The sequence below is a fragment of the Geospiza fortis genome, unplaced genomic scaffold, assembly GCF_000277835.1.
Source record: "Geospiza fortis unplaced genomic scaffold, GeoFor_1.0 scaffold162, whole genome shotgun sequence".
Lineage (NCBI taxonomy): Eukaryota > Metazoa > Chordata > Aves > Passeriformes > Thraupidae > Geospiza > Geospiza fortis.
The window spans coordinates 4,076,941-4,099,772 of NW_005054316.1; the positions used below are offsets into that span (position 1 = coordinate 4,076,941).

The 22,832-nt window shown below is 42.6% G+C and overlaps 1 protein-coding gene across 1 annotated transcript in view; it reads right to left on the minus strand.

Moving 5' to 3' along the window:
- Window positions 1–8,284: 8,284 nt before the first annotated feature.
- The window catches only part of TXLNB (taxilin beta), a 33,556-nt gene continuing 19,008 nt past the window's right edge, over window positions 8,285–22,832 (minus strand). Inside the window, exons 6-10 of the mRNA XM_005420095.2 lie at window positions 22,104–22,223; window positions 17,026–17,100; window positions 11,735–11,827; window positions 10,517–10,612; window positions 8,285–9,425 (exon numbers count right to left, since the gene is read on the minus strand). Of these exons, the coding sequence (XP_005420152.1) occupies window positions 8,616–9,425; window positions 10,517–10,612; window positions 11,735–11,827; window positions 17,026–17,100; window positions 22,104–22,223 (1,194 nt within the window). The 3' untranslated portion in view covers window positions 8,285–8,615. The remainder of the gene's footprint in view (window positions 9,426–10,516; window positions 10,613–11,734; window positions 11,828–17,025; window positions 17,101–22,103; window positions 22,224–22,832) is intronic.

Genomic DNA, 22,832 nt, shown 5'->3' on the forward strand with positions numbered 1-22,832 from the left:
AGTGTGTGCCCAGATAGCCAGGAGGGCAAACTGTATCCTGGGGTGCATCAGACACGGCATCACCAGCCTCATCCTGAGCACTGTGAGCACTTCTGGGGCCCACAATTTAAGGAGGATGTGAAGGTCCTTGAGTGCATCCAGAAGAAGGCAACAAAGCTGGTGGAAGGGCTGGAAGGTATGTCCTGTGAGGAGTGGAGGAGGACTTTGGGCTTGTCTAGTTTGGAGAAAAAGAGGCTGAATTTTGACCTTGTTGCTCTCTGTAGCTACATGAGGAGGGGACATGGAGAGGGAGGTGCTGATCTCTCCTCACTGAAATCCAGTGATAGGACACATGGGAATGGTTCAAAAATGTGACAGAGACTGGGTATTAGGAAACTTTTTTTTTTTTAGCAAGAGAGTGGTCAAACTCTGGAATAAGCTTCCTAGAGGAGTGCTTGATGGCACAAGACTGTCAGTAGCTAGGAGGCATTTGGACAGTGCCATTAACAAAGTGCTTCAATTTTTGGTCATCCCTGAAGTGGTCAGGCAGTTTGGCTAGATGATCATTGTAGGTCCCTTCCAACTGAACCATTCTGTTCTATGCTACTCTAGTCTAAAGTGGCTTCTCAGTAATAGGCTGGTGTGACAAGACAAAATGTCTTTACAAAACTGACTTAAGCTTCTTAACCTTTAGGGATTAGGAGAGACTTTTGCTTGTTTTGTTTTCTCTGTTTGAACATAGCACGTGTGGGTGTGCTTTAACTAAGTTCTTGTGCTGCTGCATTTTTCTTCTTCTTGATCCTCGTAACATTTTGCTTGGCAAGCAGGAACAGTATGTGTGGAAAGTTCATACACCTGTGTAAATGTTATTGTTAACAATTACTGCTCTGCTGAGGACTCAGGAAGTCTTGACAAAACCTCAGGAGAAAAACTCTATCAAGCACAGGAGCCTGAGCCTATGGGAATTAGTGCTCAAGCAGCTGTTGCTGTGCCACTCATCCTGTGGGAGCTGCAGCCACAGAGGGATGAGGATTTTCCATTCCCAGTGGACCTGGATGAACCCACTTGTCGGCCAACAGTTTTTTCTCAGCTCATCTGGCGCAGCTGCCTACAAAGTCATCCCCTGACCAAAGCCAGTTCAAAATTATTTGGTTTGCTTGAGCATTTCCGTAACAATCTAAACCTGCCTGAGGCATTTTCACCAGGCTGGGTTAGAAAATGATCAGGTGAGCTGCCATGCTGGAAAAATAGGTGAGGGTTTCCACTGTGATGGAGTTCATGGTGAGGTACTGGGAAGGCTGGTGGATGAATGGGGAGTGGTGGCTTCTTTACTTGGATAGCAGCAGTGTGAACAGGCAGGGATTGCACTGCTGCAGTTAAACATGCGCATGGGTTCTCTTGTTATGAAATGAGAATGTCCCATGTCATCCCAAGGGCTGGTTTGTCCAGCCTGGAGAAGGCTCAGAGGGAATCTTAAACTAATGATGGGAGGCTATAGAGAAGACAGTGATGCATAATGGCAAGGAGGGCCAAGGACATGGGCTGCACCAAGGAGGATTAGATAGAAAGAAAAAAAAAATTCACTGTGAAGAAAATTCAAACATGGGAACAAGTATCCGGAGACATGCAGTCTCTATCCTTGGAAATACTCAGAACTGACAGGACCTGAGCAACCTGATGTAGTTTCAGATTTGATCCTGCTTCCCTTAGGAAGGGGAGGGGATCTCTAAAGTTCCCTACCAATATAAGATATCACGTGATTATAATTTTTAATGGCATCTTAAATTAGATGAAAGCAATTAGTCTTACTGAGGAGTAAATGTTACTTGCACTCAAAATAATTCACAACCACATTCACTACCCACATTTTACAAGCAGCAATATGAGGCAGAAAGGTCATTAAGTTGTGTGAGACACAGGGTCTCAAGAGCAGAGATCATAGTGCAAAATTTGCAGGAGTTCCAGGTGTACCACCACCACCTGTGTTTGCATTCTGTGCCTCTCCCTGCTATCCACTGGTACCTGTGGGATTCTCCAGGGTGCAGCAAGAAACCCAGGTCCTCTCTGGAGTAGAAGGGCACCAAGCAGAGTAGCAGTTCCCTGCAGCTGTGGTGTTGCAAGGGTTGCACCACTAAAATGTCTTACTACAGCTCTGCAGGTCTGTAACCAAACACCTGCATCATTCAATATGTTATATTAATACATAATTAGGATGTCTACATAATTAGATAGTATCTGTCAATTCACAAGTAACTGTGGCTTAAGTTGGGCTTCATTAAGAATCTTTATTGTTATGTGTGTAACAGAGACATAGAAATAGCAAACATAATAAACTAAAGATGTGGTGGGTGGGTTGTCAGCTGCTGTTCTGCAGGCACAAGGTCATCTTTTACAGAAGTTGTTCAATCTTCTTTTGTCCTAGCTTTGTCTGCAGTAGGGTTAATTTTCTTCCTAGTAGCTGGTACAGTGCTATGTTTTGGATTCAGTCTGAAAATAATGTTGATACTACACCAATGCTTTAGTTTTTGCTCTCTAGTTCTTATTCTAAGTCAAGGATTTCTCAGTTTTTTATGCTCTGTCAGCAAGTGGGTGCACAAGAAGCTGGGAGGGAACATGGCCGGGACAGCTGACACAAACTGACCAAAGGGTCATTTCATACCACAGAGTGAAATGTGCAATACATAACTGTGGGGAGCTGGCCAGGAACTGCTTATTGCTGCTCAGGGACAGGCTGGGCATCAGTCAGTGGATGGTGAGCAACTGAACTGTGCATCACTCATATTTCTTCGGTTTTATTCCACTCTCATTCTTTGTTATCTCCTGTTTCATCACTATTATTATTATTATTGTTGTTGTTGTTGTTGTTGTATTTTAATCTATCTCAGTTGTTAAACGGTTCTTATCTCAGTCCATGTATTTTACCTTTTCTGATTTTCCTCTCCATCCCAGTGTGGGGATGAGGGTAGTGAAGGGGTGGTTACATGGTATTTAATTGCCAGCTGGGGCTAAACCATGACACCTTTCTGAGGAGCCAGCTGAATTTACCATGCTGTTGTGAACCATGCTTGTAAACTGCAGTTATTTTCATCTAAAGTGTTATGGGTGTATTTAATGATGCAGAAAATGGCAGGAGAGATAAATGGGTTGATCAAGGCAGGTGCAGAGATCTGCTGCTAAGACATCTCTCATGGTGGCAGGTCCATCTCTTTCTGACTGTGTCAAGCCGCTATTTCTGTCATCAAGACTTTTCTGAACAGACTCTCTAGCTGTGCAGAACAGCACCAGTTAAAGATGTGGGTTTGTGCAATGGTCTGGCAGTCTAGCGATGGTCTAGAAGCACAAACTTAAAATCAAAACTGTCTCCAGTTGATGTAATTCAAATATGACCTTGGATTTCAGGAGGTAACACTGCATTACCAACCCACAAATAGAGGCTGCTTCTAGTAAAAATGACACGGACTTCTTCACTGTTTCTCTTCTTTCTGTGAAAAAAAGTCTCTTTTTTCTGACGTTACATTCAGCCTCCAGTGTAACAGAAGCAGAGTCTTGTGTTCTGGGATGCTGTGGTCTATAAACTTCGATTTAATAACATTTTGTAAGAAAATAAAAGAGAGAAGGGGAAGGGGAAGGGGAAGGGGAAGGGGAAGGGAAGGGGAGAGAAAAGAAGAGAAGGGAGGGGAGAAGAGAAGAGAAGAGAAGAGAAGAGAAGAGAAGAGAAGAGAAGAGAAGAGAAGAGAAGAGAAGAGAAGAGAAGAGAAGAGAAGAGAAGAGAAGAGAAGAGAAGAGAAGAGAAGAGAAGAGAAGAGAAGAGAAGAGAAGAGAAGAGAAGAAGAGAGAAGAGAAGAGAAGAGAAGAGAAGAGAAGAGAAGAGAAGAGAAGAGAAGAGAAGAGAAGAGAAGAGAAGAGAAGAGAGAAAAGGAGAAACTGAGTACATGTGTATTGCTGAGTCATTTTGCCAATTAGCCTCTACCACAGTGACTGGGACCCGAGACATGATCCTGCAAGTTTGAGTGATCACCCTGCTGCTGGCACTTGACCTGTTCTCCTGTTTGAGATCCCAGGGTGTCTGTGTGGAAGTGTGAGAGCTTTCTTTGTGTGTAGAAGATGTAAAACACAGCTCCAAAGGCTGCAGCTGCTCATTACCGATGCGTGTTGGATATTGTGTCTTCCCTGTCTTTTGTGTGGGGGTCAGACTGAGATTTAAAATACAACTTTCCAAATTCTGTATTTGCTCCGGGAGATGTCTGTTAAAATAGTCAATAGAAAGGCTGCCATTAACTCTGAGAACAACATTATCCTCCAGAGTTAACATCCAAATGTGTGGATTCCTTTATGAGCAAAGATGGGTGGAGTTCAATTAACAATTATGGTGATCATAATTGAGGTCACGTTTCCCTAGATACCATCAGAACAAAAACCCAATGGGATCACTGCAATGATCTGAGTTAAAATTAGCTCTTCTTGGTGATTGTGGTAGTGTATTTTTAACCTGAATTGTTTGAGTGATCCAATTTAAATGCAGCCATGCACACCGGTGAGGGCAGCGGGTGCAGCATCTGAGTGGCAGTGATGCCTTGAATGGGGGTACAGGGGACAAGATGTAACTCACATTTCTGCCAGAGATGGCATTTTATTTTTATTTCTCTGGAAACTGGTGTGAAACACATGGGAAGAGATAGCATAATGACTAGCAGCACTCAACACTTGGGACTTAGGGTTCTTTTCTGTGTAGGATTGGCTGTGACACTGGAGGTGTGTTCAGCTTGCGACTTTGTTTTTCAGAACCTGAACTAGCTGGCAGTGTGCAGGCTGAAGCTTTGCAGTGTCAGCCATAGGGCACCTGGACCACCTAACCTGAGAAAACAGAAATTCCAGAAACCAAATGAATGTCAGCAGATGCTGATTTTAAAAAAGCTGGTGCTTCTTAGTAGGGAAGAAATATCTGCCATCACCACCTCTCCTCACCCCCCAAATCTGTGCCTGGAGATAAGGGAATAACTGTGTGAAATAAAAGCAAGACTCTAGAAGGCAACCACAGAACACACCAGGACTGATGACACTGCCATCATTAGAAATAATGATGATGATAATGGACACTGGAGAGGCAGGTCTTGCTGCCACTTGCTGCCTCCAAATGAGTGTTGAAACCCACAGAAGTGTGGGTTTCTGTGCCTTGAGTGCAGAGGCACCTGAGGAAGCACAGCAGAGCTGTTGTGCAGACTGCCATCCCAAAGGCTTTTCACAAGGATACTGTTCATAGTCAGTTTTCTATTGGGTACCAAGTGGAAGAAAAGAGCAAGGGAGGCCAGGAGTTAATGTTGAAGAAGAATGAGAGAATCTAGGTTAGCACACAGAAATCTGTGATGCTGATTTAATCTTCCAGTCTGATGCAGTGGATGATAAAGAGGTGCTCGGTTAAATTTTACAGATTTTCCACTTCTACTGAGGGTAGTCCAGCTTTCCACAGGCCATGAGATTACACATAAACCATCTCCATAGTTTGACTCTAAATACTCTATGCAGCCTGAATCAGCCAGAATTTTCCCTCCAATTCTGATCTCTTGTAAACATATGAAGCCAAATCCTGAAACTAAAAGCTATGGAGGTCACTCTTCTGTGCTTTCAGTATTGTATGTGTGCATACATACTGAAAATGAGGAGGAAACTGCTGGGATAAAATAAAATTCAGTTGGTACATGAGAAAAGAAGAGAAGCAACAGGTATGTGAGATAAACTCATAGTAATAGGAGCTGCAAGTATTTGAGTGTTAGAATTTTGCAGTGTTAGAATTTCAAGGGCAAAAATGAGGAAGGTGGAAGAGAGTGGGAGTAATTTTCCCAGAAGGCTGTGTATTTATTCATGAGGAATGATGCTGTAAGAATAAATCATAACTATGTAGGAAGTCTTTATCTGCAGGATCTTTGTCTCCCTGCTTGCTGAAGTTGGAAGGTATGAGACATGAATTACATAATTAAAGATGTGACCATAATGATTATGTAAAATGGAACCAACCTAAAGTTGTGAGGCCATTATTATTGCATTAAATATTTGAATGTATAAGAAAACATCAACAACTGAAGGCTATTTGAAGAAAAAGGGCGTATTTAAAGAAAAAGAAGTTGGTTTCATGCAGATGGTTACTAAAATGGCAGCAGAATCAACAAGATCAAGAATTGAAACTCCCAAAACATTAACAAGTATATAAATTGCATTAATTTTAAAAGTCACCCTGATAACAAACAAAACTTGTAACAGAAACTATATTTCTACCAACTTAAGTCAATGGAAACTAAAAGAAGCGTATCAGGTGAGTATAACAACTTTTTATCTTGGGATAGAGATTTGTTATAGATTAATGTTTTCACAGGCATGTAACTGGCTTGGTTTATTTCAGAGATGGCCATTCACTTAGGGCTTTGAATCTGAATATTTGATGGAATTCATGTTGCCTAATTTAGATACCTAACAATAGACATATTAAATTTAAATTAGTTGTCTTAGGCTGGCTCTAGCATCTGAAGAGAAAGATCATCTTCAGAGAGAAAGTAATTCCTTCTGACTAGGATGCCAGTCTTATCATGGGATAACTTGTCCTCAAAAGATGTTTTTCCTTCTCCACTGTTTATAAAAGGAGCTTAAGATAACTGACTCTAATTATCTACTTTCACATGATTAAAGACATGAGATAAATCCTGTAGGTCTTGTTATCTAACATAAGGCATTCACAATTGAAAACTGTAGTCATGATAGCTACAGGCCATATCCAAACACATTTTGCAGTTTATTCTCTGTATACTCCAAGGGCCAGCTCTGTAACCAAGCAGTTCACAGACATATTTAACCAAAGTATGGGCCATGTTGGCAGTAAGCAAAGATTCAAACCCCATTTTTGGAGGGTGATATGCTGGGAGGACTCTGTGGCCACTGTTTCCCACAGTGTGTCAAAAGTGACATCTTTCCTCTTGGTTCACCTGTATTTCAACTTTGGCTTGAACGAGTTGCTTTGTCTTTGGGGTCTTCTTGGGATTTGTCTATAAACATGGGTTTCTTTGATTGTAAGATTTCTCTTTCCAACCTCAAAACATCTTGTTTAATTGCCTGTTTCAAATTCTTAAGCTGTCCAGCTAAGACTCTGAAAGGCCTGGGAGGAATTCAGAGGAAAGAGATGAGAAACAAGGAATGTCCCCCAGGATTATTTTAACCTTCTTTAAGCCTACTTAGGCTTAAAGAAGGTTAAAATAATCCTGGGGGACATTCCCGGGGGACATTTTAACCTTCTAAAAAGCCTACTTAGTCTCCTTGCTTGAGACTGTAGAGCTGTCTGGGTAGGTATCCTCCCTTGCCTCCTTTCTTGTTCATCTCTGTTTTTGGCACCAGAACAAACCAGTTTCTGACAAGGTGGCTGCATTATTAAGCAATAGCTGTTGGCAGGCAGGTGGGAAGAGCCAGTTAGACAAGAAAGGGGATGGGAACGTAGCCAGCCCCTGGAGGTGCCTGTGAGAGGGATTCCTGCTTTCCTGGTTCTTCTTTGCTTCTGGCTTATTGACTTGTGCTCTATTTCCAGAATGGGGTGACAGGGGAGTCCTCATCCTTCTCCTGGGAACATTAGCCCATGCAGCAGTGCCAGGAGGAAGCTGTGGGTGATGTAGCTGTAACTGGGAGGGACAGCACCATCCAGAAGCACAATCTTAGGATTATTCTTCTGTCTTCTTCTGGAACACATCCTGGTACCTTCCACTCTGCTTTCTGCTCCTTGCCTAGAACTGGGATCTGCAACCAACTTCTGAACTTCTAACCTTGTTTGTGTGCTGGAAGCAGGCATGGTCCCCACTGTTGGCCTTGTGATTCCAAATATTATGATAATGTAGCAGTTTTCTGTTGGATGTAGAAAGAGAATTGTGACCCCTACCTTGGGAATTGCCATCAATTTGGAAATTGCTGTTTTCAGTTATTTTATGTGAATCTAGAAAAGATCTTTTCCCTTTCCCTATAGTTCTGTCAAAAACAAAACCTATTCTAGAACACTGAGCAGAAAAGACCAATGGAAGGTAAGGCTGAAAGCTTGTGGGTGTTTAGGTTACAGTGCTGAGTGGTAATTTCCTTGCCCAAAAATTCACCTCTGGTTGTTGCACCACCCCTTGGATATGGCTGACCACATTTATGGTTTCTCTATTTTACTTTGTAATTACAGATTCCTTTCACCTCATTTATTAAAATCACTCTGTGTCCATGTAGGCCACCTTTTATGCAATATCAAAATGAATAGATAGAATTAATTATGAATGTTTAAATATATGCATGAGAATTGCATTGGTTTTTGAAACATGGAGGTGCAACACTAAAATTATTTTCCTGAATGAGATGACTCATCATGCCTGGGAAAAAGAGTTCCTGTGATTTCCTTGTATTTCCATGTCATTAAGAAAATATTATACTTCAAGCAGATGAAGGACTGCAAAATTTGCAGACCCATTATTACTGGATAGTGGTAGCAAGGAGAAGTGCATTACATTTGCATACAAATACATGAGTGTGTTTTAGGAACCAATTTTGTTTCTTAAAAAAAAAAAGGTATCCATTTAGAGGACAAAGCAGAGCTCTGGTTTGCAGAAGACAAGCCTGGACACATGGTGTCTTCAATCCACCACTTCCATGTCTGTGTCCCCTGTTTGCTTCCCAGACTGCCCCAGGACAGATCTATCTGCTGGGCCATCCACACATTCTGCAGCTTTTGGTGGCCCCTGAACGGGTACTGGCATATTCCCAGGGGAGATGGGTGTGTTTTGTGTGGGGCTTGGCACGTTTTCAGGGGTTGCTGGCATGCTTTCAGTAGGTATTGGCATATTCCCAGTGGGGACAAGCACAGTCTCAGGAGGCACTGGCATGCTTTCTGCAGGTGTTGGCACCCTGTCTGGGAGTGAGGGCGTGCTTTTGGTGGGCTTTGACCCGTTCTCAGTGGGCACTGTCATACTTTCAGTGGGTGCTGGTGTGTGTTCAGTGGGTGTTGGTGTGCTCGTGCTGGGCTGCTCACAGGTTTTCCCAGCCTCTGAATGTGGAGTGAGAGGAGCAGGAGGTTCTGGCTCCAGGATGGCATTACATGTTTGAGTGTCACAGGGCTCTGGATTGCTGCTGTTGCTTGGGAGGGACTCCTCTGCCCTGTGGGATACCCTGAAAGCTTCAGCCAGTTGCTTCAGCATCCTCTTGTCACTCTCATGCAGCTCAATGCTCTCCTGCTCAGAGGGGGAGGGGGTTGTTTTAGTATCATCTTCTTCATCATCTTCTTCTTCTTCTTCTAAGATGCCATTTCCATTCACCTCTTCTGGGAACTGTGCTTGCTTTATTTTTTTGTACAATTCATTTCTCTCCTCCTGCAGAGCACGGCAGAGGTTCTCTAGTCTCTGGATTTTCAGCACAAAGCACTCATATTCCTTGGACCTCATGGCTTTCTGCAGTCAAAGACATCAGGCAAAGGTACAGGCTCAGTTTGGGTGCATGCAATTCATTAGTGGAACTGGCAATTAGGAAATTATTTGAGCAGCCTTCAGAGGATGCTGCCAGGTGGCTGGCTTTCACCAGCTGCTCTTCAATAACTATGGTGTTTGGGACCAAAGCTTCAAGAGGAAATTCATCCCTGTAACTACAATGTATTAACATTCTGGATACATATTCAGATCAATTTCACTCAAATATATTTGCAGGAGTACCTGCTGATGATCTGGAGAGATGGAAAAGCATAGTGGATGTCCATGCAGATAAGCAACCAAAAACCTGCTTAGACTTTTGGTTGGTGTGGGTGTGAATTTGGAGGAAAAATGAGCTGCTTTATTTTTTTTTTTTTGTTTATCTTGCTTCTGGGCTCTGTAAGAGCATCCTGAATTGGAACATTTTCTACACCCAGTGAGGAAACAAGAGATACAGAAATCCATAAAAATAGAAATAGCAATAGCACAGAGCTACAAAGCTAACCAGAAAGATCTGGTCCCAGTTCAGCTTATGTTTGGGGTGAAACTTCAGGCAGCCTCTTATCTTTTTTGAATGAGTTCCAATGTGCTTATGAACTTCCTTTGCAATGCCCCTGGGACAGCACATTTAAAAGTATGGTGAGACACAGTACTTGCTTTTGACTCTTAGAGTCTGACTACACAGGAAGTTAATGAAAGGCATGATTTTAAAGTTCATTAGCTAGAACACATTAATTCCCTGGGTGGATGCTCTTATGCAGAAAGTAGCATGAAGTGAACTAATGCCAATTTGCTTGTATGGGAGAGCATTGAGAATCACCCATTTTTAGAGCACTTAAAATTCAGAGTTACATAATTCAGCTTCTCATGGATGTAGTGGATGCCTGCACAATCTAAAAGCACTACCAGTTGGGATTGTCTTTTTCTCTAAAGAAATCCAATTATTAAGGTAGCTTAAAAGAAAGACCCTTAGATTCAAGAATAAAATTTTCACTGGCTTCTGGGATTATCTCATCTCCTAGTTAAAGTTTTACGTGGGGAAAAGGATGCATCTCAAGATGGGAAAGACTGCTCACCTCTTCAATCATGTCCAGTAATGCTCTGTTACAGTTCTCAAACCTGGATTTCCATGTAGCAGTATCCTTTTCTAACTTCTTCATTTTCTTTGTCATCTACAGAATCAGGAAGAAAAGCTGCATCACAACAGAAATTCCATGCTAAAGATGAAATTAGGGCAGCCCCTTTATTCAAGTCTTTGGCCCTACTCAGAGCTCTGCTACCAGCTGCTGTAGTGTCTGTGCTAAGTAATAATTTATGTTAAGGGATGGATTTCATTTCCAGTAGCTGCTATATCACTTTCAGCCTCTAGTCTGTAGTCCCAACAGTAGGACCAGTTGATTATAGCCAACTTCCAGCATACAAACTACCACAAAAACAAAAGGCAAAGAATTTGGTGGAATCTGTTTGTCTCTTTACCAGACTACAGTGTTAGACTGCTGGGAAGTTAAAGATGGCTCTTCTGGGCCCTCAAGGCCAGGGAAATTCCCCCTGGACTAGTCACCCCTCTATACTACCTCCAGAACACACCACTAGCTAAATTGCACCATTTTTCCTGATGATTTTCTGTAGGCAGAACTCTCTGCAAAGAATTATTAGGTGCTGCCTGGATCAGGGCACGAGGATTTTGAGCCTTGGTGGCAGAGCAGAACACTGTTTATTACAAATATGTACAATATGTAGATGTGTTTGGTTCTTAACTGCCATTCATTACAGGAAATAAGAACTCCAGCTGCAAGAAAACAGTCTCTTGGACTGTTTCCACATGGTGTGAAGGGGTTGGTGGGCTTCAGCTCTGCCAACACACTCTAGTAAAAGATGTGTAGCCTATGTCAAACTCTCTGTACCAGTGTCAGTCACCCAGAAGGTTCTGGGCACTCCTGGGAACATGGTCTGATAAATGTGGCTCCAGAATCCCCCTCTGGTATGTCATAGGGATCTGTACCCAACCACCACATTGTATTTTAAGTAAAATATTTATTCTTCCAGGCATTTTCAGTTTTAGCTGAAATGGAGAGCTTTCTACTCTCTTTTCTGCTGTTCAGGTTGCAAAGCTCAAATCTAACGTGCTGTCAGTCGTGGCTGAGTGTGTCCTAAATCTTATTTGAATGTTGATGAAATTATTCTTCAAAATGTGCAGAGATGGCCCCATCTCAGGTAGAATTATTAGAGTGAGAAATATCAAAATCTAAAAGGAAAGTATCAGTTACAGAGTTCAGGCATGAGCTCCTACTCACTTTTTCCATCTCCTGTTTGAATGTGGCAAACACTTCATTGCTTTTGGCCAATGTTTTCTGAAATTCTTCAAATCTTTCAGAGTAGAGAGTGATCTGTATTAACAGAGAGCAAAAAAAACACCTCACTAATTTCAGAACATCCAGGATGGTGAACTTCTACTTTGGTGGAAGATAATGAAATAAGTATTGTGTTTGGGTATGGAAATTAGTTTCTGTTTGGAGACCATGAAAGCACAAACATCAGGGAACAGAAACTCTTTGCAACTTTTTATGGTTGCAAACTATTATGATTCCTCCATTGCAGAAAGATAAATTGAGTAAGAATTTAGTAGAAAGAGCCAGGCAAGTGATTTTAAAAAGACCTGGGAGTTATGGATGCTCTCCTCTCCTGAATGTTGCAGCTGTGGTATCCCTATAGAGGGTGTCCAGAAGAAAAGTAATTCTGTAGATATCAAGACTTGTGAAAACATTTGCCTTGCTTTGATCCCTGGCCCATCTCCATGGGCAAGGACTAACCTGTACTGGTCCAACCACTGATGCTGCGCAGGACCATTCAGTGTGATTAACTCAAGGTGAGAGCCAGCGTGAGCAGAGCTGTGCCTGAGCTCCAAGCCTTGCTTCCCCATGCAGATGTCACCAAACCCCAGCTTTAACGTGGGGGTTTCAGCCCTGGCAGAGGAGGTCAATACTGCATGGCTGCCTGGCTGTTCACCTGCCTTGTGGATTTCTCTGAGCACTCTTCCAGCCAGGCTGGGACCTGGGTGCTACCCTGGCTAGGATGCTTTTGATGTAAGTGAGCTGGGGGAGAGGTATCCCCACACCCTGCTGCAGTTATGGTTTCCCTTCTTCCATTTCTCCACCTGGTGGCTCAGGTTGTGGCCAGGAGCTGCACTGGCAGTGCTTGATGTGCTTCACTGCACTCCCCTGCTGAAAAGGAGTGTCACTGCTCACTTTCTATGTTACCTGGCATGTAAACACAGCCCACCCTTCACTTTCACGCTGCTGTGATTCTGCACTGGATTCCTTCAGGGTGCATCCCTGCACTACAGCTTGAGCAAGCTGAGAGGGCACCTTGTCAGCTCTGTTTTGGACTGCAGCTGCAGGCAAGGCCAGCAAAGACAGAGCAAGCCATCCCCAGCCAGCCTCTTTTACCAGTTTCACTTCACTCTGAGAAGCAGAGCAGAACAAAGTTCTGTTGCAATGTGCCAGATTTCAGACTACCAGGACTCCATATTTTGCTATCAGTTTATACCTGGCAGCCATGTGAAAGTTTATCTGTGGCTGTATTTTTTCATTATTACAATTTTTTTGTATCTAGAATCTTCAGATGGTTTTGGGGCAACAAATGTTCTAAAGATCTGAGATTAGTTTTTCTGTAAGATTTTATTGTTTTCAGCTTTTCCTGCATGGTTTGGTTTTTGTTGTTGTAGTTTTGTTTGGTTGGTTTTTGTTTGTTTGTTTATTTGTTTGTTAGATGTTTTTTTTTCCCTTTGGAAAAGAAGACCAGCTCCAGCTTGTTCCATTCCTTCTGGTGCCAGAACATCCCTAGAGATATTTAGGTCGTCAGACATTTCATCCGTCCAGCCTGGCAGCTCTTAGGAAAAGTGTCACATGGTGTCACATGTGGTGGCTGAGGCAGGGTGGTTGCAGAGCACCGGGAGGGTCAAGAGCAGCCTGCAGTATTCCAGTATGTGCGTGCAAGCTGGTTGCCTTCTTTCTCCACACCAGCAGGGAGCAGGATGAAGGATTACCTAGGAACTTTTCTTTAGTGTAGAGGGGGTGTAGCCAACTCAGCCCCTCCCCTGATACTTCTGTGAAGTTACTGAGGGAAAGAATATTTAGAAAATGTTGCTAATAGTGGGGTGGGTTTCATTCGGATTTTGAATTCGAGTACAGTTATGTTATGTATCTTGCTTGTTCAAGCTAGTTGTTATGGTGCCCCTTGCCACAGCCACAAATGCAGGGTTCCAGCCAGGTATAGCCTGGGCTGTAAGAGCCTTGGAGGCTGAGAGGAGGGCACAGGCTGCAGCCCTTCCCCACAGAGCTGAGTGAGGACACAGGAGGTTAACCCATACAGAGCACTCTGTGGTGCCAGTGTCAGAGCTAGCTGACACGAAGCTTGCATGTTTGTATTTATACAAGGCTGTAGCCAGAGCTGTGACCTAGGCACAAACAAAAACTCAGAGGGATTTGCTTTAGCAGCCCAAGTTCCACAGCCTAGGTGGGACGCTGCTACCAGGTGTAGTAGTGGAATGTTGACATTTGGAAGAGACGTCGCAGCTCTAAGGAGAAATGCCTGAGCTTCCCAAAGCCAGGTGATGGAGCAGAGGTGGGAGTCAGAGAACTGAGGCTCCTAGCCCAGATCTGTTTTAAAAAAGCTCACCTCAACTCTGTCTCTGCTTTCCCTTTCAATTTTTGCATATTGTTTAATTAGGTCAAAAACATTTCACATTTGAACAGGGCAAGCTCTGACCTCAGCTGGGTCCCTAAGCAGCACCACAGCACTAAGAATAGCTTCTGCAATTTAAACTGAATAATAAATGAATGTTTTCACAGTGGCAGGGAACAGGCTGTGAGAGATGTCACTCGCTGGGAGCATGCACTTGTGCTCCAAGATCAGGGAGACAAGGACTGCCTTGCTGTATCCAGCAGGACTGTGTGGGAAGGGAGGACAGCGGCAGCACTGCTGTGAGTGCAAGGCTTTGGGAAATGGGGCTCCTCAGCACTGCCATGCTGAGAGGATGCTACCATGGGGACACACCTTTGGCCTTGTTATGTTCTTCTTGGTTGCCATGGTTTAGTTGCCCTGTGCTGGCTACCAAACATTAAAGGCCTCAGCTGGCTTCTATCTTTTTATTTGGTTTCAATGTGTCTGCCTAAAATAGTTTGCCTAAGCATCATGCTTGGGGAGAGCATGCAGCATCCTGGGAAGCACCACCGCAGTTTGGCTGTGCCTCCTCAGCTGGTGCCAGATCCCTGTCACCATTTGGAGCACTGGATTTTGGCTATCTCTGGCACATTGTGCCGTCCAGAGACTGCCTGGCATGAATATGATTTCCTCAGTTCCTTCCAGCTCAAGGAAGAAGTGGGTGTTCATCACCTCTTCTGAAACAGAGTGATATCTCACTGTGAAGGTTATATTGTGGCTTCTCCCTATCTCAATGACCCAACATCTTCTCATAAATTTCCATTCAGCTGTTCCTCTGTTACTTGTAGAATCATAGAAAGACTTGTGTTAGAAGGGACCCCAAAGACTGACAGGGACAACTTCCACTAGACCAGGTTGCTCAAAGTCACATCCAATCTGTCCTGGAACACTTCCAGGGATGGGGCATAATATCTACTTATTGCTTTGTGTTGTTTGTGTCAAAGAGCTCTTTATGCTCTTTCTGTTCTGCACTTGCACAACACCTTGCATTACAGCATCGGTCCATGAGGGAGGTCCTTTGGTGCTACCATACTGGAAATAATAAAAATTAAAAAAAACCACTATTAATAATATTATTATTCCCAGTAATTCCAAATGATGGCTGGTATGTAAGTGACAGAGCTCTCACACTTGAGCAACGCACTTAACTGCATATTTCATTTCAGGAAGCTAATCACCTAATTTTTGTCTGCACAAGCCTGGGAGGAGCACATATATTCTCAGTGCTTTTACAGACTTGACTGGTGTTTTCTAAAAACACCTTTTCTGTTTCAAATCTTCTATTTTTTAATCAATAACTCCAGCTTCATTAAGCTGGCTATGGAGATCTGCCTGCATATTTTTTTTCTTCTGGTTGAACATAGAAGTTTAATTAAAACAACTCTGAGAAAATTGGGAGCAGGTTTGCAGTCAGGACAGACTCAGTTGGAGGCCTTGGAGGTTTCATTGCAGAGCCTGTCAAACTATTATCAGCAGCAGTTTATATGATGTTCTTCGACGTGACACTGGCTTATCTCAGCCTCTGAAAAAACATAGAAAAAACTAAACCCCTCTTAGCATGTGTCCAGGTTATCAGTTTAAGACTGAAATTTCTTGATGGCTCAACAGGCAGCAATTAGACCATCTGCAAGGAAAAAGCTGGGACAACTTGCCTGTATGATTAGCTGTGAGCAAGAGCTGGGAGGCACTTCCTGATGGGTGAGGAGATCGGCAGCTGCAAGAGGGGCTGACAGACTGACACCACACCCCTCAAGGTTCTGCTTGGGGGGAATCTTTCTCACAGACAGGTCAAAGAATCTACACAATTTTTTCTTAAACCTAGAAAATCTACTGATACTCTCTCTTCTTAATGTCATCTGGTGTTCTCACTCATTGATTCAAGGTCTCACTCGAACATTCGAGGTGATTATTGCATCGCTCCCAAAGTGTAGTATATTCTGCCCATGTCTTGGTTTTACCGCGTTTCAGTCCAGCTTGACTCCTGGTGTAATTTTGGCAAGTAATTTTATTTTATTGAAAGTTTCAAATTACAGTTAAGCACTGAAATCCTAGAGACCCCTCTCTACAAGCCCTTAGTAGACAGAATTCCTGTTAATGAAAATGCTGCCTTTGCACCCCAGTTCAGAAAAGCAAATGGGCACAGCAGCTCCAGTTTGGTAAACTTGTTTCCTGATATGTATGTACTCCAGTGTTTTGCTGTATAAGAAACCTGCCTGAAGGGTAGTTATGGTGAATAATCAAGGCACACACATTGTTCTGTGGTTGAGCACTGTAAATACTCATAAATCAGCACTTTAGAATGATTAGGATCAGAAGGGACCTTTAAAGATCACGTAGTCCAATCCTTCTGCCTTAGGAAGGAACACTTCCCACTGACCAGGTTGCTTCAAACCCCATCCAGCTAGTCTTGAACACTACCAGGCACAGGGCATCCACAACTTCTCTGGGCAACATTTTCCAGTGTCTCACCATCCTCACAACAAAGCATTTATTCCTCATATGTAAAAGAAGTCTCTCCTCTTTCGCTTTAAAACTGTTACCCTTTATCCTATCACATGTCCTGGCAAAAAATCTCTCTCCATCTTTGTAAACCTCTTTTAAATACCAAAAATTTCCAAAAATGGCCTCTTCTCTTCTCTTTTTTAGACTAAACAATCCACATGTCAGGGTATGATTTGCAGTATGGGCATTACCTTACAGTTGGCTTGAAAATAACCTGCTTCCTTTGCAATAGTCTATGGGATGTAGAATGAGGCTGGAAGGAATACACAGAAAGTAGTTGGGATACTTTACCTGGGATGTGCCTCATGGGTTAAAAACTGGCAAACAAAGGCACACCATGCAATCACCTCTCCTACGTCACCTGTGCCTGCAGGACAGTCTCTTGCTCCTTTAACATTTTGGCCTGGAGCTTCCATTCTGCAGCTTGGTTCAGGAGCTGTGTTTTGGGCAACAGAGAAAAAATTGTTAGGTCCCTAGATTATCAGTTGGAAATCCTCATGCTCCAGCTACTCCTGTTACTGTGATAAGGAGTGGCCTAACTTTCAGGTGAATATAGTCAGGGCAGTTAGGCAAGGCAGACTATTTAGTATTATCCTGAGACATGGGACAGGCTATTTGCATTCCATGGGCATATTTGAATAGGAGTTCAAAACCTACTTGGAATTAACTGTGCAGTACAGTGGACTATAAAAAGTGTGGTATTTAACCACATCTTCACCAGACTTCTAGAGAATGGTTATGATACTTTCTGGCACATTCATTTCAGCACAGCTCCAGCCAAATTCCTGCTCTCCAGTGAATAGCAAACTTCCTTTTGCATTAACAACCATGAGTTAGCATGTGGGGATGGTCACAGGCAGACCTGCATTAAAAAATCTGGGAGTTTTCAGAAACCAGTGCATAGCAAATGTCATTCATTTACTGCCGTCTGTTATCTTTGGGCTCTGTTTGCAGTGGCAAGTAGAGAATTCCAGCTCAGGGTGATAAAGGTCTCAGGTTAAGTAGGCAGCCCAGGAGGACCTTGACTGCAATTTCTTCCCTGGCTTCTTCTGGGAAGGTGTGGTTCCCTACTGCAAGTTGTTTGGCAAAATCACATTCTAATCTGCAGGCTGCAGATAAAACAGGTGGAGAATTGGTCAAGGCTGAAAGAACTGGAGGAATGAGGTTTGCAGAGACCTTTCCTGGCTACAGTTCTGAGTCAGCACTTCCAAAGTACACAGTAATATTTTAGCAGTTGGTTTAATAAAAAAGCAGGAAACATTTGCCAGGGTGTTAAAGAAATGTCTCTGTCGTCTACCAAACATTTATAAAGTGTTTTATTAGCCAGGCCAAATATATTTTAGAAGAAGAATGCTAATGATAGCTTGAGAAATGAGACATAAAGAAGTTACTTTACCACAGGATTTTGCTCTGTTGGACTAAATTGAACTTAAATTGTACTGTAAATTGTATTTAAAATAGCACAGCTGGGCTCTGAAAATATATTGATAATTAAAAGGACTGTGTACGTCAGGGGATCTTATACTGGAAGTGAAAGGCAAGTAGAAGCACATGCCGAAAATGTATTTGATCCCCAGTAAAAACTTTTATTCTAACCATTTTATTGGAAATAACATATGTAAACTATGGAAATACCACCTGGTAAAAGAGCTGAGGATGAACCCTAAAATGCTGACGGTCTCCAGCTCTTTGTGGCACAGAGACTATCTGAATTAGATTTGCTGCATATATAAACATATGTATATTGGCTCTAGAAAAATATTTCTTCCATCAATTTGGTCTTTTTATTTGGACCTACTGATTTTTTAACATCTAAAGTTTCCTAGACAAGAATGTTTTACAGCTCAATTATGAAGAAATTATGTGTTGTACTTATTTTATATCTGCCTCAATATTTATTTTGAGAATTTGATTCTATGGAAATAAATCAAGTTCTTTAATTCAGGTCTTTTGATTAAAATTTCAAATAGGATATGCCATGGCCAGTAAAAAGAGTTGGCATGGGTTAAATGAGCATCAGTTTGTGCATTTATTTTCTCAGAAGAGGGTATTTTCATGTACAAAAAGAAGAGGGTGCTTTTCATGTACAAAAAATGAAATAAATTTTTTAAAACTCTGGATGAAATCTGGATTTTTAAATTTCACCTTTCTTTGATATCTAATTTTTTAGAGTGTCTTTTAGAATTTACAGGGTTTGAATGATTTAATGAAATGTGCTTCAAAAACCTTCAGAGCAACCCAGTCCCTAAGCCAGTCATTACTTCTAAGGACTGGACTTTTATCTGAATTACTTCAATTTCAGCTAGGGTTACCTCCATATCCAATGTGACTGGAATAATGAAATGGTCCCACCTCCTACACCATGTCTTCGGCCACAACACAACAGATGGACAGAGAAGGCAAAGAAAAGTTGCTTCTTTTGCCTCTTAATGAAATCCCTCTTTCTTATTGACCCACATAACTTCTGCAGTCAACAAAAATCCAAGAGTTAATAAACGCTTCTGTAATGGAAGCAAGCCACAGAGAGGCTTGCTCAAATTAGCACATGTTCTTATGCAGCCTGAGGTCATCTGCAAACACCAAGCTGGGAGAAAATTAATCAGAACTGATACTTTTATTAATAGACTATGAAGTGGTAACAAGGAGGCTGAAGTATCAAGAAACGAATAAATATTGCATGTGGTGTTTACAGAGCAGCACTTTAGTGAAGGGTGGTGATGCTACACTCTATTATTAGAGCTATGGTAGCTGCTGGAGGCCCAGACAGTCACAGGGGCTGGCTTAGTGAAAATTAAGCTTCTCTTTTGGCTGTCAGACTCTCTAAATTCCAATTATGTAGTGCTGACCAGTTGTGGGATGGTGATAAAATTGCATTCTTAGGTCAAGATGTCCCTTTGTGGAAACCACATGTTAGGAACTACAGCTGCTTCAACAAGGAATTGCATTCTTTAATGCATGTGTAGAGTGAACTGTGCAAGCAATGAGATGACCTCCTTTTGAGGTGTACACGCTCTGCAAGAGGGAACGCCTCTCATTGTCTGAGGTAAAGAAGTTTTGCACAGGGGTAAAGATTCCCACATGGAAGAAGTGCATGGGAAGACATAACAAAGTGAGCCTTCAAAGAGTAATCAAATAGATAAAAGCATACAATAATTTTCATTTAAGAACACTTGCAAAATCCTGCAGCAACGGTCATGCATAAGGATGAGAAAATTCTATGGAGGGAAAGGTTCTGAAAACTGTTCTAACTTTGCACATTACTGAGCTGGAGAGAGTAACAGCTAAGTGAGAGAACTCCATCAAAAGCACCTTGATTTCACGCATACATGTATATACATTACTCCCACAGACACACGCACAATGGCTGGGTGGGTGGGACTAAGAGCACATCAATAGGATGGAGGTGGGAGCCAAGTGTAGGCCAGCTCTCTGGTGCTGGGCTACCCGTGATGAATCGTGACATGCCTAATTATGCCTTGACTCATTGCATGGCTTTTGGCCTTAATTTCTGCAGCTAAATCTACCACACTTGGAGGTGATGTTAGCCCCACATCACCAGCCTACCTCAAGGACAGCATTTTTACACATTCTTTTGGACAATGGGAAAAATATTCTTTGTACACTGTGCATACAATTATACACCCACTGCGTAAAGGTTTTGTAGCTTGTTTTCAAACCTGTTATTTCTTACACACAGCAAAGCCCAAAAGAAAATCTTCCATTCCTAATTGTAGACAGTGATGCCTTTCAGTGCTTTAAAAGAAATGAAAATACCAAGTCTGTGCATACCAGTTCTGGATAATACATACAAAGAAGTTTTGGCTACAATAGGGACAGTCACAGATGACAAGCAGTCCCAAAATTCATGTTCTGAGAGGTGCAGCATGAAAGGTCATTGACACAAGGCTGTATATGCCAATTTTCCATAGAGCCACTGCCTGGTCTTTTATATCTTCTGTTTTGAGGTTTTTTTCGCCTCAGTATTTGAAATCTGGTACTCATTAGCAGAACTCCCAGTGACATCAGTAAAGTAAGCCCATATTTGCTTTGCCATTGTAAGTGATTTCTCGGACATCCGGAGATTTTTGGAGTTTAAATCTGCCAAGAATCAATGGTCATGAATGAAATTTTGGGGTTTGGCTTTATGTAGGTTTCAGAGTGAAGGAGAATAAGTCAGCTGGACTACAAATTGTCATGCAGTGATATGCAGATTTGCACAGAGAAGCCCCAGCTCGTTTTCATCCTCACTCTTTAGCAGGGAGTAAAGCTGAGCTGGAGTGGGTGTTCCAGCTGCAAGATAAGTGCAGAGAAAGAGGATAAATGTTCTTATGGGCTGTTTTTTGGTAAGAGGTGTATGCTGTGTTTCTCTTGTGCTCTAAAAACAAGTCTTAGAGCCCCATATTTTCATCTATTTTGAATATTTTAAGATACCCATTAGAGCCATGCTTGCGCTAATATGTTTCCAGATATGGGGAAGGGATAAATGTCCTCTCTTTATAGAAATCTCTCATTCTGCTCCCAAGTTAGCTGGAGGACTGGTGAAAACTAAAGCTTTCTTCCAGCTGATGAGAGCCTGTCACTCCCTCTGAGAGCTGCTGCCTCCACTGAGAAGAGGGACTACGTGCCTGCGTTGAACTCTGATCCTTTCTAGATGTGAGGATTGCTGTGAAAATACCAGGCAGTCTGAGAAAATTAATTTTAGTCTGATTGAGTCACAAAATGTGTCAGACTACAGATGGAGGAGTGTCCTCCTTCCATCCCAGCTGTGCCCGCAAAGGACAAGCCTCCTACTTTTCCCTGTCCCCCTGCTAGAGATGCCCTTGCCTCCAGAAAGGGAGGAAGAGCAGACAAAGCTGCTAAATGGATCCAGACCCTGCCTGCCTAAAAGAGGCACTGGCAAACCAGTATAAGGAGGGAAACAGTGAAGAGGAGGCTTTGTAAGAGCAAGTGGCTCCTGTGGATTCCTCCATGGCAAAAGTGGATCCATGGCAGCATGCCTGGGGAGTCTGGAACCTGGGGGAATAGCATCCTTCAGCCATTTCACTTCAATCCCACATTCTTGGCCTCCTCTCTGATGGTTTAGCTGTGTGCATTCATATTGTGTGGGGAGATGGAGTATCAAGTACCAGAGACAACTGAAAACCAATGGCATCACCTGACCTAGCATCACCATGCACCAACTGCACAGTAACAGTGATTTAGCTGAAACAGTCTGGGCTCTAACCCACTGCTCTGCAGTGTGCCTCTAAAACTGTAAATGACAATGAAAGCAGCCTTTCAGAGGCTGTTACTTTGCGTTGAGCACTGATGGTAGCTATAAAAACTTCTCTACTACTGTACCCCAGATTGGACCTGAATATATTAGTGAAATAGCGCGCAGGGCTTGTTTTGGCCTAAAGCTAGATGAAAGACAGACAAATTAGAAGGATAGGTACATACATATTCCTTCTCTTTCTGGTGTCGCTCCTCAGCTTCCTTCATCATTTCCTGAGACTGTTCCAACTTGGCATCCACCAGTTTCTGTTGAAGTTCTCTGTGCTTAAATATTTTGTCAAGGTGCTGAAAAAAAAAATCTGCTGAATGTGCAGGTTTAATTACCTACATAGACCTTCATGCTCGTACATGTACAGCTATTTACTGGAACACTTAAAAGACAAAATCATTGCAAAACAAGAAGACACTCCTATTGCAATTACTAAACAGTTACAGCTCTGATAAGAATAAACTGTGCCAGAATTAACATGGGAAGGGAAGCTGGTGTACATTATCAATTTTGATTTATTGGAAGAAAAAAAAAGCCTCAGTATCTTTGCCCATTCTAAGGTCTACATATGCAGTCATCAGTAGAATTTAGTATGACTGAAGATCAAATAATTGCTCATCAATAATAAATATGCTGGGGACACACGTTTTTAGCTGTTAAATGGCCACAGTGTGGATGATGGTGCAGACACATTGCACCTGCAGTACTGGGAGGACGTGCATAGCCCATGACATCCTCTCTGTGTAAATACAAGCCCAGCACATCCCCTTTGGTCTGGACATACCTGCACAAGGGAGGGCCTGGGTGACAGGCCTGAGTGGGGATCTGGAGATAAGACCAAACAAACCAGAGGCCTCCTCTAGCTTGTAAATTGTCTGCTTTCATGGTGACTTTCGGGAGATAAA